Here is a 16,874-nt window from a genome sequence, read left to right as displayed (position 1 = left end):
AGTTGGAAAGAGTTTCTTTTTTGGACTGCAATTTCTCAGAATCCTGTAGCCAGCATGGCTGCCATACTGGTTGGAGGATTCTGAGAGTTGTAATATTTTAAAAAATGACATTTCCAAGCTCAAGACTCTGTGATCTGATTCTTGTGCTCTTCCATCATAAGTATCAAACATTGACAAATGCCTTCTTTTTAATAAAATTGCAAATGTGACACAGATAATATCAGTTATGTAAGGTCATCCATTTATCCAAATAAATGAATATAATAGGCATTAATTTAGAAAGTGAATAATGAAGGGCTTTTGGGACATTACATTTGCTGTGTTTTTCCCTATCCCTGCTATGATGATTGTTAATATTTTAGATTACAAGAGGGAATCTCTTATCCTCCACAAAGTGAACTGGCTGGCTTATGAGCTTTGGAGTTACACTGTGTTCATGACTACCTGAATCTCAGAAAGATGCTTTTGAGTGATAAACAGTAAGCGCTTCAACACATAGATAGGAGCAAGAATCAAGGGAAGGTGTTTTTAATGTTATCAAAAATGTCACTTTTGGCAAACATTCAAGGGATAAGCTATTACTATTGTGATTGGGAAACCTGGCACAAGTGGATTCTGTAATTTTCTCCAAACATTTAAGAAATATATTCCAATAATTTTTTTTAAAGTTCTGGGAAATAATGCGTAGAACTTGAGAAGCTGGCCTGATCAGATGCTGAATTTTCTGTAGCTCAGTGTAGCTTTTTTTCCCCAAGACCATTTCTAGCTCATAATTCCTAGCTCAGGGTAGCTTTTGTTCCAAGACAAGTTTCTGTGACATTAACAATTAAAACATACAAGCAAGTATGATCCACAATCAATTATGCTTTTCTAAACACATGCCACCATCCAACTTTCATCAGGCTGATGCTTTGCACAGCTGTGACAAGAATCAAGCTAATAGCATGATGTAATTTCCCACAGCTTCTGCTCTCTTGTAAAACATTTGCTCTGTTAATTGTGATTTCATACATCATTGACTATGGAATCATAGAGTTGGAAGAGACCACAAGGACCATTCAGTACAATCCTTTGCCATGTAGGAATGCACAGTCAAAGCATTCCCAGCAAATGGCCATCCATTCTCCATTATAAAAGCCTGCAGAGAAAGAGATTCCACCACACTCCAGGATAGCATATTCCACTGTTGAACAGCTTTTGCTATCATCAGGAGATTCTTCCTAATATTCAGGTGGAATCTCTTTTCCTGCTGTTTGAATATATTACACTGTATCCCAGTCTATGGAGAAGAAAAAAAGAAAGCTTTCTCCATTTTCCATATGGCATCTCTTCAAATATTTACATATGGCTATTATGTTCCCACTCAACCTTCTTTTTTACTGCCTAAATATGCCACAATCCCTAAGCTACTCCTCAGAAAATAAGGACTTTTTACCATTTTGGTTACCCTCCTCTGGATATATTCCACATCAGTATCTTTCCTCGGACACAGTATGCCATTCAAGACTGCCTCTGTATATATGCTAGCTCTTTTAACACAGGTTGCTGAAGTTTACTTTCTAAAGCCCTGCAGATTTGAAAAAAAGTCAGCTGGCAAAAATGTTAACTTTTGTTTATATTCCCTTTCATGGACATTAAACCCAAGGGTTTCAGTGGGATCATGGTTTTAAGTAGAAGATTGCATGACACTTCTTTTCTTTTAAAACAAGATCCCTGTGCCTTCCTCACCCTATCACACATTGTTTAAAGTGATGTGAGTTGTGATGCAACAACAAAAGAAGGGCCAGACTCACCAGACTCACTCTTCCATGCAGGCCGGGGCCCGCCGCTGATTGGCCAGGGCAGCCTTTATTAGGCTGCCCTAGAGGTCCTGGATAGCACTGGGCCTCCGTTCTTTGTTTATTGGTTTTAGTTAGATACTTGTTTCTCTAACCAGACTTCACCCATCTATAGGAAAAGGTAAAGGTTTCACCTCATGTTAAGTTCAGTCATGTCCAACTCTGGGGGTTGGTGCTCATCTCCATTTCTAAGCCGAAGAGCCTGGCAAAGTGGGACACTTCAACATGGTTTTATGATGAAGTTGTGGTTTTGTTACAGTTATTCTGGCCTTGAAAAAGGTGGTGGTCTTGCCATATACAATTATAGAGTAGCTAAACAAATAATTTACAACATCCACAGTGTCACCATTGCTATACAGACAATTATTGGCTCTCATGTCCTTGGGTAATTAATGCAGTCTTCTTTAGGAGCTATCCAAGGTGCTGAACCTGTTTGGAAGATTGGTTCAACATTTCTGACAGCTCTTTTTTAAAGTGTAGAGTGGATTCAACATCCCGCCAATATCAAAGCCACCAGACACCATTGCATTTCTGCCAAGTCATGAATTATAAGGAATGCTATGAAGCACAGTGCTTTTATTGCGAGTAAAGAATTCCTGGCTCATTTCATCACAGAAAGAGGTTCTATTAGCACCTGGTTTTACAATGTATTTATATATTTTATTAGGTTTTGTAGCTCTGTGACTACCTCTTTTGAATTAGAAAGTCATGATAAATTCTTTTAGCATACTGACAGCTTACAGAAAAGGGCATCAGAGGTATAAATCATAGTATTAGCCTGCCAAAGAATACAATACAACCATGATCTTTCCGAGTCATTGCTTTTAGGTCCTTTGCAGACAGAAGTGACAATGTATGTACATTGGGGGCATACAACCTTTTAGGTGGGCCTGCATACACAAGTAAGTGTTTGCTAACAATCCCAACCGAGACCATCACTTTTAGCAGAAGAAACAGCCATTCTGGAAAGCAGGAAACAGCATTCTCTGTCTCCACAGCCCACTTATAGAGGAGGGAAATGAATAGGGTCTATGTAGCTATGTGAGGTGGGGATGGCACAATGGAAGCAGTAAAGACTCCATATAGCCCACAAAGCAACTCCTTTAGTCACATTTTGAATACTCTAAAGGCATGATTTAGAAGATAAAGAAGCTCAAACCTGGTTAGTAAATGGATAGTAGACTGCCAATGAACATCAGGAGTTGAAGGTTATATTTCAGAGGAAGGACATGGCCAAACCACCTCTGCCCAAGAAAACCCTATGAAATGCATGGGTTGCCATAATTCAATAGGCACCTTAAAGATACAAATTCACACCCGTGCACACACATATAGCACTACTATAGCAACATAAAATAAGGCAGATTGCATGTCCCTAATGTTTAAGTCAGTGCAGCTTGTCAGCACACAATTAGAATTAATGGAGAAATAGCTCACTTTCAAGGAACATGGGAGAAAGCCCAAGTTTCAGTGCCTGCACCTCTCTTTTGCAAAATCAGATCTTGCTACCATCTACATCTTCTTTGGCAGTATAGAGAAGGCAGAGGCTATATTTCAAAAAGACTTAAGTACAGTCAGGACCTCACAGTCTCCTGAAAAATATGATAACATTGTTGTGAAGCCAAAAAGTTTAGAAAGATCATCCCAGTCCAACAGTAATATAGGGTGTTAACTCAAAAAATATAGGACCTCATTTCTATGTTTTCATACTTAAAAATAGTTATCAGTTGGAGCATTTTGTGTGGACAAATGGCCCTAAATGTTGGATATTAGCATTGTTTGGATTCTATTTCTGATTTAAGAACTACCAAGAAAAGAAATACAGTGGAAACATCAAATATTATCAAACGCCCATGAGAAATCTCACCTCCAGCATGACAGTAAAATGAATAGAAAATTAATTTATTGTGTTCAGGGGAAGAGATTTGTGATACACTGATAGAACTCTGTTATTGTAGCTATGACTGATAGTGCTTCCCCAGCTCACTGTGACATGACATCTGCAGCACATTTGTGGTTACGCAGGTGTTTTGAAAACAGGAGGTGGTCAAACTTCATGGGGTCATGCTTGTGTACACGATGTAAACTTCATACCTGTTCTCTGTACTTCATATGTTACTTTGCCCACTGCCAACTCTAAGGGCCTCATCAAAAAGGCCAGGCGAAGCATCCTGCTGCATTTGGCATCTGGGACAAAAGAAAGAGGCAGCAGGATGAATCTGTCATCCTGTACACAGCTCCCTCTCAACGATACATTTCCCATCACATGGAGAAAGTGTCGCCTTCCCAGAAAGACCTCATGCTGGCTCCGTTTCCTCCCATGTTTGGGGATGGGGCCTCCACCGGAAGTCACAAAACATAGAATGATATCAGCATGGTGCTCCATCCTAGGATGCTAACTTCACCCCATCTGATGGGGTCGTAAGCATTTATTGCTCTATCATATGTCTGCAATTCTGGACAATAAAATTCAACTCCTATAACACTAGTTTTTTACCACAAGTTAATGAATTATTGTCAAACACAGGCTCCTTGAAGTGGTTAGGTCATTTTAGGCAAAATTTCAAGTGGGTGCTTTACTTAAAAGTTGATATGCCAAGACACTTAAGAATCACTTTTACAACGGCCAGATTTGAACAAATGGAGTCCATGGAGAGACACGATAGATTCAATCATATCCCACTTGAAAAAAGGCTCTGTATCTGTGGTGCGCCCAAAGTTGAAAACCTGAACCACATATTAGGTAAATACTGCTTGTACAAAAAAGAAAGGAAACAACATTTATAATCTTTTATTTGTAATAAAAGGGGATACAGTGGCCAAAACCACATTTTTGCTAGCTGGTTATAACTCTGTCATAACAACAAAAGTGGCCCTTTACCTGTTTAAAGCATCTAAAAGGAGATCAGAGTATATTGATCAGATGGGTATCCAGTGTAAGGGGGCTAGGACATCTGATGTATATACCTAAGATTAAGGTACATTCAGTTATAAGTTGGCCATACCTACTTTTTCCCCTGTACTTGTATATTTGTAATTTTACTTGGATTTCCTCTTGGGTGAAAGATATCTGTTTACCTTCCTGAGAGCACTATATCTGGTTCCTGCATCTGGATATTCCAGCGGTGCCACTGTTTATATAAGTGCTGCATATGTTGCTCCCAAATTTCAGCCATACACTGGTCAACTGCAGTGCATTTTATTGCTGATTTTGGGATTTCCTATGGGTTTTTAATGTGTTGTATCAGGCTAAATGTGCATTACAGCACGCTTTGGGGGGGTGTCTGGATACACTCCTTTTATCCCACTTCCTTCTAGATTTTCATGCCTGTATAGATGGGTGAGAGCTCCCGGTGTTAAAGCAATGAGCTGCTGAACTTGCAGACCGAAAGGTCACAGGTTCAAATCCGGGGAACGGGGTGAGCGCCTGCTATCAGCTCCAGCTTCTGCCAACCTAGCAGTTCGAAAACATGCCAATGTGAGTAGATCAATAGGTACTGCTCTGGCGGGAAGGTAACAGCGCTCCATGCAGTCATGACCTTGGAGGCATCTACGGACAACGCCGGCTCTTCGGCTTAGAAATGGAGATGAGCACCAACCCCCAGAGTTGGACATGACTGAACTTAACATGAGGTGAAACCTTTACCTTTTCCTATAGATGGGTGAAGTCTGGTTAGAGAAACAAGTATCTTGCTAAAACCAATAAACAAACTATGGTGCAGAAGCCAATCTCAGGTTCTTCTGGGACAGAATGTAACTTGGACCACCTGCAATATATTCAACTATCTTGGCAGAGCTGCAAAGAAATCTGGCAGGTTCCACTATTACTTTTGAACACTGCTATGAATATGCAATATCCTTTTCTGGGGAAATTTCACAGCCAAAGAATTGGGTTGTGAGGGGTGAAGGGAGGAGGTAGATGCATCTTAGAAAAGTTTAGTTAAGTTGCCTTTAGTAAAATGGGAACACTTCAGAAATGTAATGAAAACTAAATTGTTTGAGGTCTTTCCTATAAAAGTATTTTGTGCAGGCACTGGTATCTCTTTTATCCAAGGTATTGAGGTTTGGGGTTTTTTTTTGGGGGGGGGGGTTATGCTGTCAGTTATCCCAAATTAATCTGGAGTTCCTTAGTACCCAATCTTCTAGTTACTTAAGTTTATCACAGGGAAATTCATTCCTGAATAAATTATCATGAGGAAAAGGTGTCTCCACTGAAATTGTCTCACCAATCCTTGTATCCATAACAAGCCATTTTTTTTTCAAAATCCAATTATCACAGGAACAGAAAGTGAAGTGAAATCTTCTGAACAGAGGCAGACAGCAAAACAAACACCACAGTGGTGTTAACTCTTCCCTATGATATCCAAAGTTCATGTGTGTGTATATAGCTGGAGTTAAACTTTAAAAATATACCTGTTCCAACTTACATACAAATTCAACTTTATACAAACCAACAAAACCTAACCTGTTCGTAACTTGGGGACTGCCTATCTACTGGAGTATGTATACATCTGTCTGTCTGTCTGTCTGTCTATCGATCTATCTAATTTATTAAGAAATGTATAGTAAAAGGTAAAGGTTTTCCCCTGATGTTAATTGCAGTCATGTCTGACTCTGGGGGTTGGTGCTCATTTCCATTTCTAAGCCAAAGAGCCGACGTTGTCCGTACACACCTCCAAGGTCATGTGGCCGGCATGATTGCATGGAGCGCCGTTACCTTCCCGCTGGAGCGGTACCTATTGATCTACTCACATTGGCATGTTTTCGAACTGCTAGGTTGGCAGAAGCTGGAGCAACAGCGGGTGCTCACTCCGCTCCCGGGATTTGAACCTGGGACCTTTCAGTCTGCAAGTTCAGCAGCTCAGTGCTTTAACACACTTTGCCACCGGGGCTCCGGTGGCAAATGTATACATCTTCCAAAACACATTTTTAACTTTCCTCTTTTTAAAGCAATGTATGCACAAACACAAAGACACACAGACTGGGTGATTGCTTAGAATGATAACAAACAACTCATCCAATGCTTGTAATTTGTAAAAGTTGATGTAAGAGCACTCCAGCAATCATAGTTTAGCTATGCAATTTGCTTAGTTCATGCAGTCTGTGCAAATATCATTCCCAGAAATATGAAAACGTTCTAGAGACTAAATAAAAATCTTACCTATTTGTCTGTCCTTTGTTTTAAGTGTTCCCTGGTTTTCATCAATGGCTATTAGTCTTCTACCATACAAAATGGATCTTCACACCTATTGAGCCATTATTCTTTCAAATTTATATGGATTGTGTCAGACCATGTTAACAATATTATAGGCCCCTGTGCAAAGCAGTACACCAGGCCCAGCCTATATAACCACTTACAGGAATACAAATTTAAATGATCAATAAAATAAACTTATATTTATTGGTGCCTCCAACAAAATCAGTGCTTTGACATTCAAAAAACATGCTGTACAGCAAATCAAAACAAACATTTGAAAAATATCACATAAGCCTTGAACGTGAAAAACAAAAAATTGTATTTGTTGATGATATAGATGAAGAAACAGCACCAGTGGTTCACATTGTATTTGGATCGAACCAAGATGTTAACTTTGCGACTTTGCTCATTTTTGCTTTCTCCTCTGCTTCTTGTTTTCTCTTCTGTACTCCACTCAAAATTATTACATTTCATTTCTAATCAAAGGGTTATTTATTAATTTCATTAACACGTAATGAGTTTGCTGTTTCTTTTTCCTCACTTTACTTTCTTACACTTCCTCTAACCCTTTACCACAAATACAATGTACTTCTTCCATAACATTGCAAGTAGCAAAAATGGTAACATTTCCCTCCTGAGTGCAGACATGCTAGTTTTCCACCATGAATCATAATTTTCTGCTTCTACTGAATTAGTGGGAGATTTGAATGTTGAAGTGGGTGACTGGAATATTAGTGTTAAATTCTGGTCTGTGCAAAATTGCATTAAGATGACACTGGATTGTGTATTCCGTACAACTTGTGACTGTTTATGTGATTTACTGGAAAATGCTCTTTTTAGTTTATTAATGTTGAACACATGCACATACACATTCATTTTACTTTTTTTTCCTAACTCTGTAAGTAATTATCAAGTTCCACATGGTACAAATCATATGTAATGTTTTTCGGCTTCTAGACTTCTAGTCTAATGTGAAATAGTTCCAATTTTTGATCTACCAAGTAGGGGAATTGGGGGAACAAGTCAGGTGTGAATAGTGTTATCCAGCTTTCAATTGACTCAAGAATGTATATGAACAAACAGATGATATTATATTGTTACAAGGCCTATTATCCTAGTGATCTTTAATAAATGTGCATAATTTCATGTTACAGTATTAAAAAAGGTGTCCAACCTATAAGCTGCTCTTATAGGTTAAGATTCAATAATCAGCAATAGAAAAACAAAAACAATAATGAATGGAGGAAATGAAAAGATGGAGTTCTAACAAAGAAAATGGAACAAGTGAAATTGTTTGAAATGAAAAGAAATAGAGGAGTGAAATTAACTTTTCTTTTTATGAACACTCCTATAAATTTGGCCTCTATACATATTTATCAGTACACATAATCAATGGGATCTTTTAGGACACTGTCTCATTAAATAAGGAATCAGACAGTCATTGGTAAATTCTAGTTTCTATTTCAATGCGTTGGACAATCTGGCCCAGGTTTTAGACCAACTGTAAAGTACACTGAACTCTGTCCCCAAGTGGGTCAGCATCTTGGACAGCCCCTTAAAGTTGGGACTAAAATCTCATGTTTATTCATTGTCTCACTGATATGTAAACCAGCATGGACAATAAAAGCAATGGTAAATGGAACTCTTAAAACTTCAGTAAGATAATTCCTCCCACACATGTAAACACAAGTTTCTTTAGAACATTGCTAAAGTACAGGGTTTATACATACAGCTAGTTATTTTCCACGTGGGAGCATTCCACATGCATTCCTTTACCTGCAACCTCTAAGCTTACAGATTAGCAATATTACCAACCAAGAGAAATGTTGTCTTGAAAGATTCTGAGTCCAAGGTTTTAAAAATACAGATGATAAATAGCATTGTTTGCTCTTTGCCCCCATTTAACATGTAGTAACAAGTTGTGTGCATTATTTTGTCTGGTGATTCCAGATTCGGGGAAATTTGTCAGTTCGGCAAATTGCCAAAAATGGATTGGGCGGGGGAGCCGAAGGTTTCCCTGGAAACTGACCACAACTGCTGGATCTGTTGGCTAATGGTAGCAATGGGGCTGAACAGCGATCTACCTGAAACGGAGGCTGCAGTATGCGGACAGCCTCTCAAGTCAGGCAAGACAGCGATGGCTCCTCCTCTTCTTTCTTCCTTGGCAGCCTCTTCCATTTCTTCCTAAAGCTCCCCACCCTCCCCAGCAGAGCACCCGCTTGAGGCAAATAAGGCCAGAAAGTAATCCCTCGGCCTCTCCTCCTTTCCCAGCCGCACTTTGCACAGCACAGGCATTGAAGGAGTCTCTGCACTCTCCCCTGGGGCATGATGCCTAGTTGACTGTGTCCATTCTCCTCCCCTCTTGTGGCATGCTGGTTGGGACTTCAATTCTCAGAACTCCTTCTTATGGGGTTTATTTTTAAAAATTTGTTATGGCAAAAACTTCAGTAATTTCTCAAAAGTCAGTGGATTGGTAAAATATCCTGAAACTTGTCAGGCTTGCAGTTGTAAATATGGCCTACAGTTTCTTCCTGATAGACCTAAAAATGACTGAGAAACAAGCCTCTACACTTTCCCCATTGTTACCAATAGACTGAATCTTACCAGACCAAAATCAGCACCCCCTTCTGATTTCGGGAATTTCCCAGTAAACGGAACAGGGTGAAGACAACCAAAATCAGGAATGAAAACAGCATGTTTTTTGCCAAGTCGCACACCCCTAATAGTAATACCTTTGCCAGAAGAAACTAGGTCTGTCATTCGAACCTACACCTGATCTGACTTTAGAAATATAATATAATAATATAATAATATTTATTTACAGTATTTATATTCTGCCTTTCTCACCCCAAAGGGGACTCAGCACAAATCTCAGAACATACATATACAGCAAACATTCAGTGCTGTTTATATACTGATAAGACAGGCAATTGTACATAAAGGTATATATAGACTCCCCCCCTCCCCCCAATCTTCAGCATCTTGGAGGCTTCTGCTCAGTTCCAGCCATGGGGGAGGGGGGTACTGTCACTCCATCTCCTTGCCAAAGAGCTTTGTTTGCAAACTTCATCCTTGATCAAATCACCAGGATTTTTCTGGCATTTCATTATGGGTTGCCTTAAAATCCCTCCTTGCTTTTAAGTGGTACCTATTTATATACTTACATTTTGCTTTCAACCATTAGGTTTATTTGTATCCCGCTCTATCTCCCTGGGGGGACTCAGAGCAGAGTGAAAAAGAAATGTTTTCTTTTCTCTCATTTAACACTTGTGTCATGATGCCAGAATAAATAGATCATTTGAGATGGAATTTTGCCTTGGTGTTGCCATAAATCAGAAATGACTTGAAGACACATTGCAAAAAGAAACAGTTCCATTCTTTCATTTTCATTTAATAGTGCAGAATTAATAGATGTAGACAGTTTCAGTGAAATCCTTCTAGGACATGGACATATGTCCAAAGGCACATATGTCCAATACTACACCAACATAATATAGTGATTTCAGAGTTTGACTGAGGCTTATAACCACTCAATTAATCCAGGGTAAACTGCTCCAGAGTTGTTCTGATAAGTCCCCAAAGCATCTCCAGAGCCCTTTAGCTTTTCAGATTACTGTCCAGGCTGTGCATTAATGGCTTGGTGCAGCCCTAATGCTGTGAATCAAACTGTGTATCATCTGGACTCCCCACAGAAGCTAAGAGGCGAATGTATTTTATTTGGCCCATTTAGATATTAGACTCGGGAAGACCAGGATTAATATCTCTACTCAGCCAAGTGAACTCACTAGCACACCTTGGGTAAGTCATTGTGTCAGTCTAAGGAAATGACAAACTTCTTCTGAAGACATCTTGCCAAGAAAACCCTGTAACAAGGGTCACCATAAGTTGAAATTGACCTAATGTCACATAAAAACAAAAGCAAATGTTCAACGTATGTCTGCACATATTTGCTTGTTCTTTTCTTTGTGTCATGTGGGTCAGAATTCTCTGTGGTTATCTGATTATAGAAAAACACTATTTTGATAATACACACATGCACTATGTTGTAGGGGCATTTTTCTAGACTGTAATACTGAGCCATTTTTCACTGCAGCTTGAAAATACCCCCAATAGATGCAGTGCAAGCCTCTTCCCTTTTTTATCTCAGTGCTTGAGTTAAATTATGTTTCAGGAATTTCATCACTCAGTCTACTATCTTATACTGAAATGGCAACTTCCTTTTCTCCAAGGCTTTCTCACAAGTGATCTGGATGTCTTGTGTTGAGTTTCTCATCTCCTGCTGCTGCACTTCTATCATTTAACTTCAGGCCTTTATACTTCAAAGTCTGTCAAATCATAATAATTAGATCCTGAGAGAGCAAGTCATGCTGCATATGGACAGAAATGGCTCCAGATCAACTGCAAAATCAATTTCCAGTACCAGTGAGGCTATCCTAGCAGCAAAGCAAGACAAGTTCTGCAGAAAAAAGAAAACATTCTTCCCTAATTTGAAAGCTAGTATTTAGTCAAAAATATGTGGAAACATTTGGGTTTATGAGAGTGTGGGAAGAAGTATTGAACAATGTGAACAATTTTTTTAAAAATGTGGCATGAAATAAATATATGGAAATGTGCAATTTGTATAAATCATTGCCATTATTGCCTAGCCCCAGTACAAGGATTTCACTCCTCATTCCCAGATTCTGTTTCCAAGAATGCTTCAAAATGGGACTTCTACCATGTAGTAGCATTACATTTTTCATGGACGATAACAACTATTGTCATTGTTGTTGTCATTTTATATATATAGCATCATCAGTGCATGACACTTCACAGAATACAGGAAGGAAAACGACAGACATATCTGAACTTTTTTTCCAAATTGCAGTTCTCCCTTACTTTCCTGCAATTTTGTGCAATTTTTTTCTTACCCAAGAGAATCCATTCAGGAAAATAGACAGGAATGACTGCACAATGTTTTTAAACCTGTCTGGGTGCACCCAAAGCCTCATTGAGTCCCCTTCAGGGTAGAAAAAGGCAGGATAGAAATATCACAAATAAATAAATAAATTTACAGTGGAACCTTAACTTAAGAGCATCCCAACTTAAGAGAATTTTGATATAAGAGCAGCATTTTGAGTTAAGAGCTAGCCCCAGAAGGAGTGTTAGTGCGCAAGTACGCGGCTTTAGGGTAGCCTCTGTGTCTCGTGTATCGTGCCCTTGTCCACTGTTTGAGATTGTTGTCCGCTTTGCTCTTGTCTGCTTTGAGGAACTTTGGGTTAGTTATTTTGTGTGGTTTTTCTTCCTAGTATGCTTGGCTTCATGAAGAGAGAGAGAGAGAGAGAGGGGGGGGGAGGGAGGGAGGCTGGAATGAGTATATATGAAGAAAATGATGCTTCTGTCTCTTCACTTTGTACTTCCTTGCCACAACTGTGTGCTTCTACCATTTTAAAGTTGATCTTTTTATTGTTCCATGTTAATGTGCATTTATACATTATTTGTTATCTATAAAATACACATTCTTATTTTAAAACACGTAACAAAAAATGGGAGGATGTGAATTTGGGAGGGCGGAACGGATTAATAGCATTTCAGGGCATTTCAATGGAAACATTCACTTTGAGATAAGAGCATTTTGAGTTACGAGCTTGGCCATGGAACAAATTAAACTCTTAAAACAAGGTATTACTGTACTATTGAAATCAATGGGCAAAGTCATCATTAATTTCAGGGCAGGAATTTAGTATGGCATTGGATTGTAACCCCCCTTTTTTAGTTATTTAGAGTTGCAGTGCTGTCTAGATTTAATACTTAGAAACAATTTAAATATAACAAATAGTAAACTCACCAAAAGGCAGGGCAGTATTTGCTTGTAAAGATAGAACTCTTAGCTCTTTATTTGCATTGCAGTAGAACCTGTTAAGAAAGAAAATGGAGTGTGTGACATAAGATTTTTAGGGTTGTTGTATGTCTTTCGGGCTGTGTGGCCATGTTCCAGAAGTATTCTCTCCTGACGTTTCGCCCAATCATGCAGAATCCTGACATTAGACATTGGGTAGCAGATTTGGAAATCATCATCATCCATGTTGACACATTATGTCACAGCCTGAAGAAATTTTATTTTGAGTAATAGGTATGTTGGCTTGAGTGGTGGTTCTGGAAGGTATATCCAAAAAATATAATATTTCCAGACTCTGAATTAGGTTGAGATCTTTTTTGTATTATTAGTAGAGTGGATGAACTACCTGTTGCTTGCTTCAGATCAAATTTCCTCACACCAGAGCAAAGCTGAATATGGTTGGTTATCCATGCCACCATTCAGGTAAACCTCGATTGGACACTTTCCCCCATTCTCATAACAATTGCTTGGCCATGGAAGCACACTTGTACTGTGGTCTCCATTCTGGCCTGGGATAAAGAGTTGTAGTCAACACGTCTCAGGACCATCAGGCTAGAGAAAGATACTCCTGAAGATGCATTTACTCTGTCAAATGAACACCACTGTAACTGGTATTACCCAATGCCATGCAATCATGAGAGTTGCCAAAGACTTCTGGTGCCTTAACAAACAACAAATCCTGAGAATCCATAGCATTGAGCCATAATAGTTAAGGTGTTGTCAAACTGCATTAATTCACTTGTGTAGATTTATTTTGAGCCACAACATCCGTTGTAAGACTCTGATAGCTCCTGGGAAATGCCACTGAAGTCCTGCATCTGGTTTCATTACAATGGATTATGCCTTTTACAGTGGTCTCAGGCAAAAACAAACTTCCACCATCTCTACCAGCTCATCTGTTACCGACCTCATTACAATAGAGTCTCACTAATCCAAGCCTCACTTACCCAAGCCTCTGGATAATCCAAGCAATTTTTGTAGTCAATGTTTTCAATATATCGTGATATTTTGATCTTAAATTCGTAAATACAGTAATTACAACATAACATTACTGAGTATTGAACTACTTTTTCTGTCAAATTTGTTGTATAACATGAAGTTTTGGTGCTTAATTTGTAAAATCATAACCTAATTTGATGTTTAATAGGCTTTTCCTTAATCCCTCCTTATTATCCAAGATATTCGCTTATCCAAGCTTCTGCCGGCCCGTTTAGCTTGGATAAGTGAGACTCTACTGTATTAATATTTGCTCTGATGTTCATCTATTTTTGACCCCTTGGAACTCATATCTATACTCCAGCAGTATGAACTTCACATTTCATTACAGCCTTGACCACACTGGTGCCCTCCAGAAGTTCTTGAAGTACAACTCCAATCATCATAGCCAGTAACCATACTGCCTACAAACTCTGGGACTTTTAGTCTAAGTATATCTATAGGGTGTCAGCTTATACAACATTCCCTTCATCCTGGAGGCTGTTTACTTGCAGCATGGATAAATAATCAAGCAGATACATTGGCTCAGCAAAATAGATAGCCTGTAGTGATGAGTAAAGATTGTTGTTAGCAGCTGAGATATCATTTACCATTTATGAAGGCGTGGTTCAGACTGCTTAGATCAACTGTAGTTGAAGCTGTTTATCAGCAGTTCTATCTTTTAAGTAGCCGAGTTCTTTACAGGGGGTTCTGCCAATTTGAAACTTGCAGCTTTTTTTCCCAATGTATCCCCATTGCGTGGGCACAGGGCATGGGCGCTGAGGAGAGAGCTACAGATGCAAACAACCTTGTTTCTCCTCCTTTTGGTGTTAAATTTTAATTTACTCTCCTTTAAATTTCTTAGCACTCTCTTTTAAATAATGCTAAGTGTTTCTAAATTATACATAGGCCTGCAAGCTTTGTCATTATAAATTCTGCTTTAAGGAGAAAAGGTAAGTACAGGCATAAATTATTGAAGCGCTCTATATAAATATTACCATACTTGATTTACTGTGAGGGCTACGACTCTAAATGTACAATTTAAAGAAACAGGATCAAGGACAAAACTGGAAAACCAAAACATGACCTGGAATTATGATCATATCGACCTGAAGATCTTTTCCATATAAATATTTATGTTTGCTCCTAGTCACAACGTGGTCAAGGAATATAGTAGTGCTGTATGAATTTTGTTGGGGTAGCTGTTAGGATGCTATTTGACTGGGGTGATGAAAAGAGAATTGGAAGCAGAGAAAAGTAACATAAGAGAAGATTCCCATCTGGACCAGCCACAGTGTTTAGCTAGTTGTAGTAGCTTGTTTCCAATAGATAGCCAGGCAAACTACAATAAGATCAGAGCTACGTTGATTGGAAAATCTGGGGAAATTAAAGTCATCATACAGATCAGGTCCCCCTTCCTTGATTTTGTTCCATTTCACCGGCAAGCACCAGCAGAACAGAAGGTGTGCGGGATGCCTCGCGGCGATCCACTCATCCTACCTACTACTTCCATGGCCTCAGAGGCCTCTAGATGCATTGGTATGTGAAACTAGATGGCACTAATTTTAAAGGAATTACACTGGCTGACTCCAATACATTTCCATTGCATAGGTAATGGCATTTAAAGGCCTAAAATGCCTGGGACCTAAATATGTGGTGTACTATCTCTACACATATATGCTTGTCCATGGATTGAAGTCTTCTGTAAGGGCTCTCCTCTTTGTCTCACAGAGCAGTATCTGCACCTGAGAGCTGGTCTTCACTACTATGGCACAACAGTTGTGGAATGCCCTCCCCATGGAGGTCCAATTGGCACCAAGCTATAAGACAACTTTTATCTAATGCTTTGAGGTTCTAATGGTTTTTCCAAATCTGTAGAATTAACATTTTAAAACTTTTTTAAATGAATGCGATTTCTTGCTACTTAGCAGGGGGTTGGACTGAATGGCCCATGAGGTCTCTTTCAGCTCTATGGTTCTATGAAATAGTTTAATATGTTGTGAGGCTCCTAAATGTATTTAATGTTTTAAATCTTTACATTGTTTGAAATTGATTTCATATGGACATCAATCTGATATCTGGTGATGTAGGTGGGCTATAAATATAATAAAATGTATGTCCGTCTGGATCCATCCCCAACTCAGTTTGTTTGGAATGAGCGGAAAGCAATCCTGTGTCTTATTTCAGGCTTTTGTCCTTTTCCTCTTTTTAGATACTCAGCTGAAAGATCTGGTCAGCTTGCTCCTCCCATGTGGTTGGATTGGGATATCTGACTGTGAGATGATGGGCTGGAAGGAATGCAGGCCTCAAGCAGATGTTCCTACAAATGTTCCTTGAAGCTGCAAGAAGAGGACCAGTGAAAATGTTTGCAAAGCTCCAGGTGCTTGTGCTGGCTTTGTTGTCCAAAGGAGTCTTCCTTACTCTGGGCGACCACAACTTTATCAGGAAAGAAGTTAAATTTGAAGGAGATCTGGTTTTAGGGGGTCTGTTTCCAATTAAGGAAAAAGGAACAGGTGCAGAAGAATGTGGCAGGATCAATGAAGACCGAGGTATCCAGCGCCTGGAGGCGATGTTGTTTGCAATTGATGAGATCAATAAAGACAGTCACTTGCTCCCAGGAATTAAACTTGGAGTGCATATTTTGGATAGTTGCTCACGGGACACGTATGCATTAGAGCAGTCACTGGAGTTTGTCAAGGCTTCTTTGACTAAAGTGGATGAAGCAGAATACATGTGTCCTGATGGGTCATATGCGATTCAAGAAAACATCCCGTTGCTCATTGCAGGTGTTATTGGAGGTTCTTACAGCAGTGTTTCCATACAGGTGAGAAATTTTACTTCTTAAAAACAAAACATAAATCTTTGTAGAAGACGAAATGTGGTCATCATGGAAGAACCAGAAAAATTCATGTCTGCCTGGAGTTTAAGCCAAAAGGTGAACAAGAATGTATCAGTGATAAGTTTTAGCACCATGCCATGATCAGGT

At 39.2% G+C, this 16,874-nt stretch overlaps 1 protein-coding gene across 5 annotated transcripts in view; it reads left to right on the top strand.

Annotated features, from left to right (window-relative positions):
• The window catches only part of grm3 (glutamate metabotropic receptor 3), a 164,610-nt gene that overhangs the window by 86,271 nt on the left and 61,465 nt on the right, over positions 1–16,874 (top strand). For 4 of the 5 annotated variants that reach the window (XM_003221422.4, XM_062981815.1, XM_062981813.1 and 1 more), the window contains one exon: positions 16,101–16,712. In XM_003221422.4, the coding sequence (XP_003221470.2) occupies positions 16,203–16,712 (510 nt within the window). In that variant the 5' untranslated portion in view covers positions 16,101–16,202. Of the gene's footprint in view, positions 1–10,765; positions 10,834–16,100; positions 16,713–16,874 lie in introns of all 5 variants that reach the window. The other variant, XM_062981816.1, reaches the window with a different exon arrangement.

Source organism: Anolis carolinensis, chromosome 5 (assembly GCF_035594765.1).
Source record: "Anolis carolinensis isolate JA03-04 chromosome 5, rAnoCar3.1.pri, whole genome shotgun sequence".
Lineage (NCBI taxonomy): Eukaryota > Metazoa > Chordata > Lepidosauria > Squamata > Dactyloidae > Anolis > Anolis carolinensis.
Note: the sequence above shows the minus strand (reverse complement) of the source record. Positions and strands in the feature narration are given on the sequence as shown.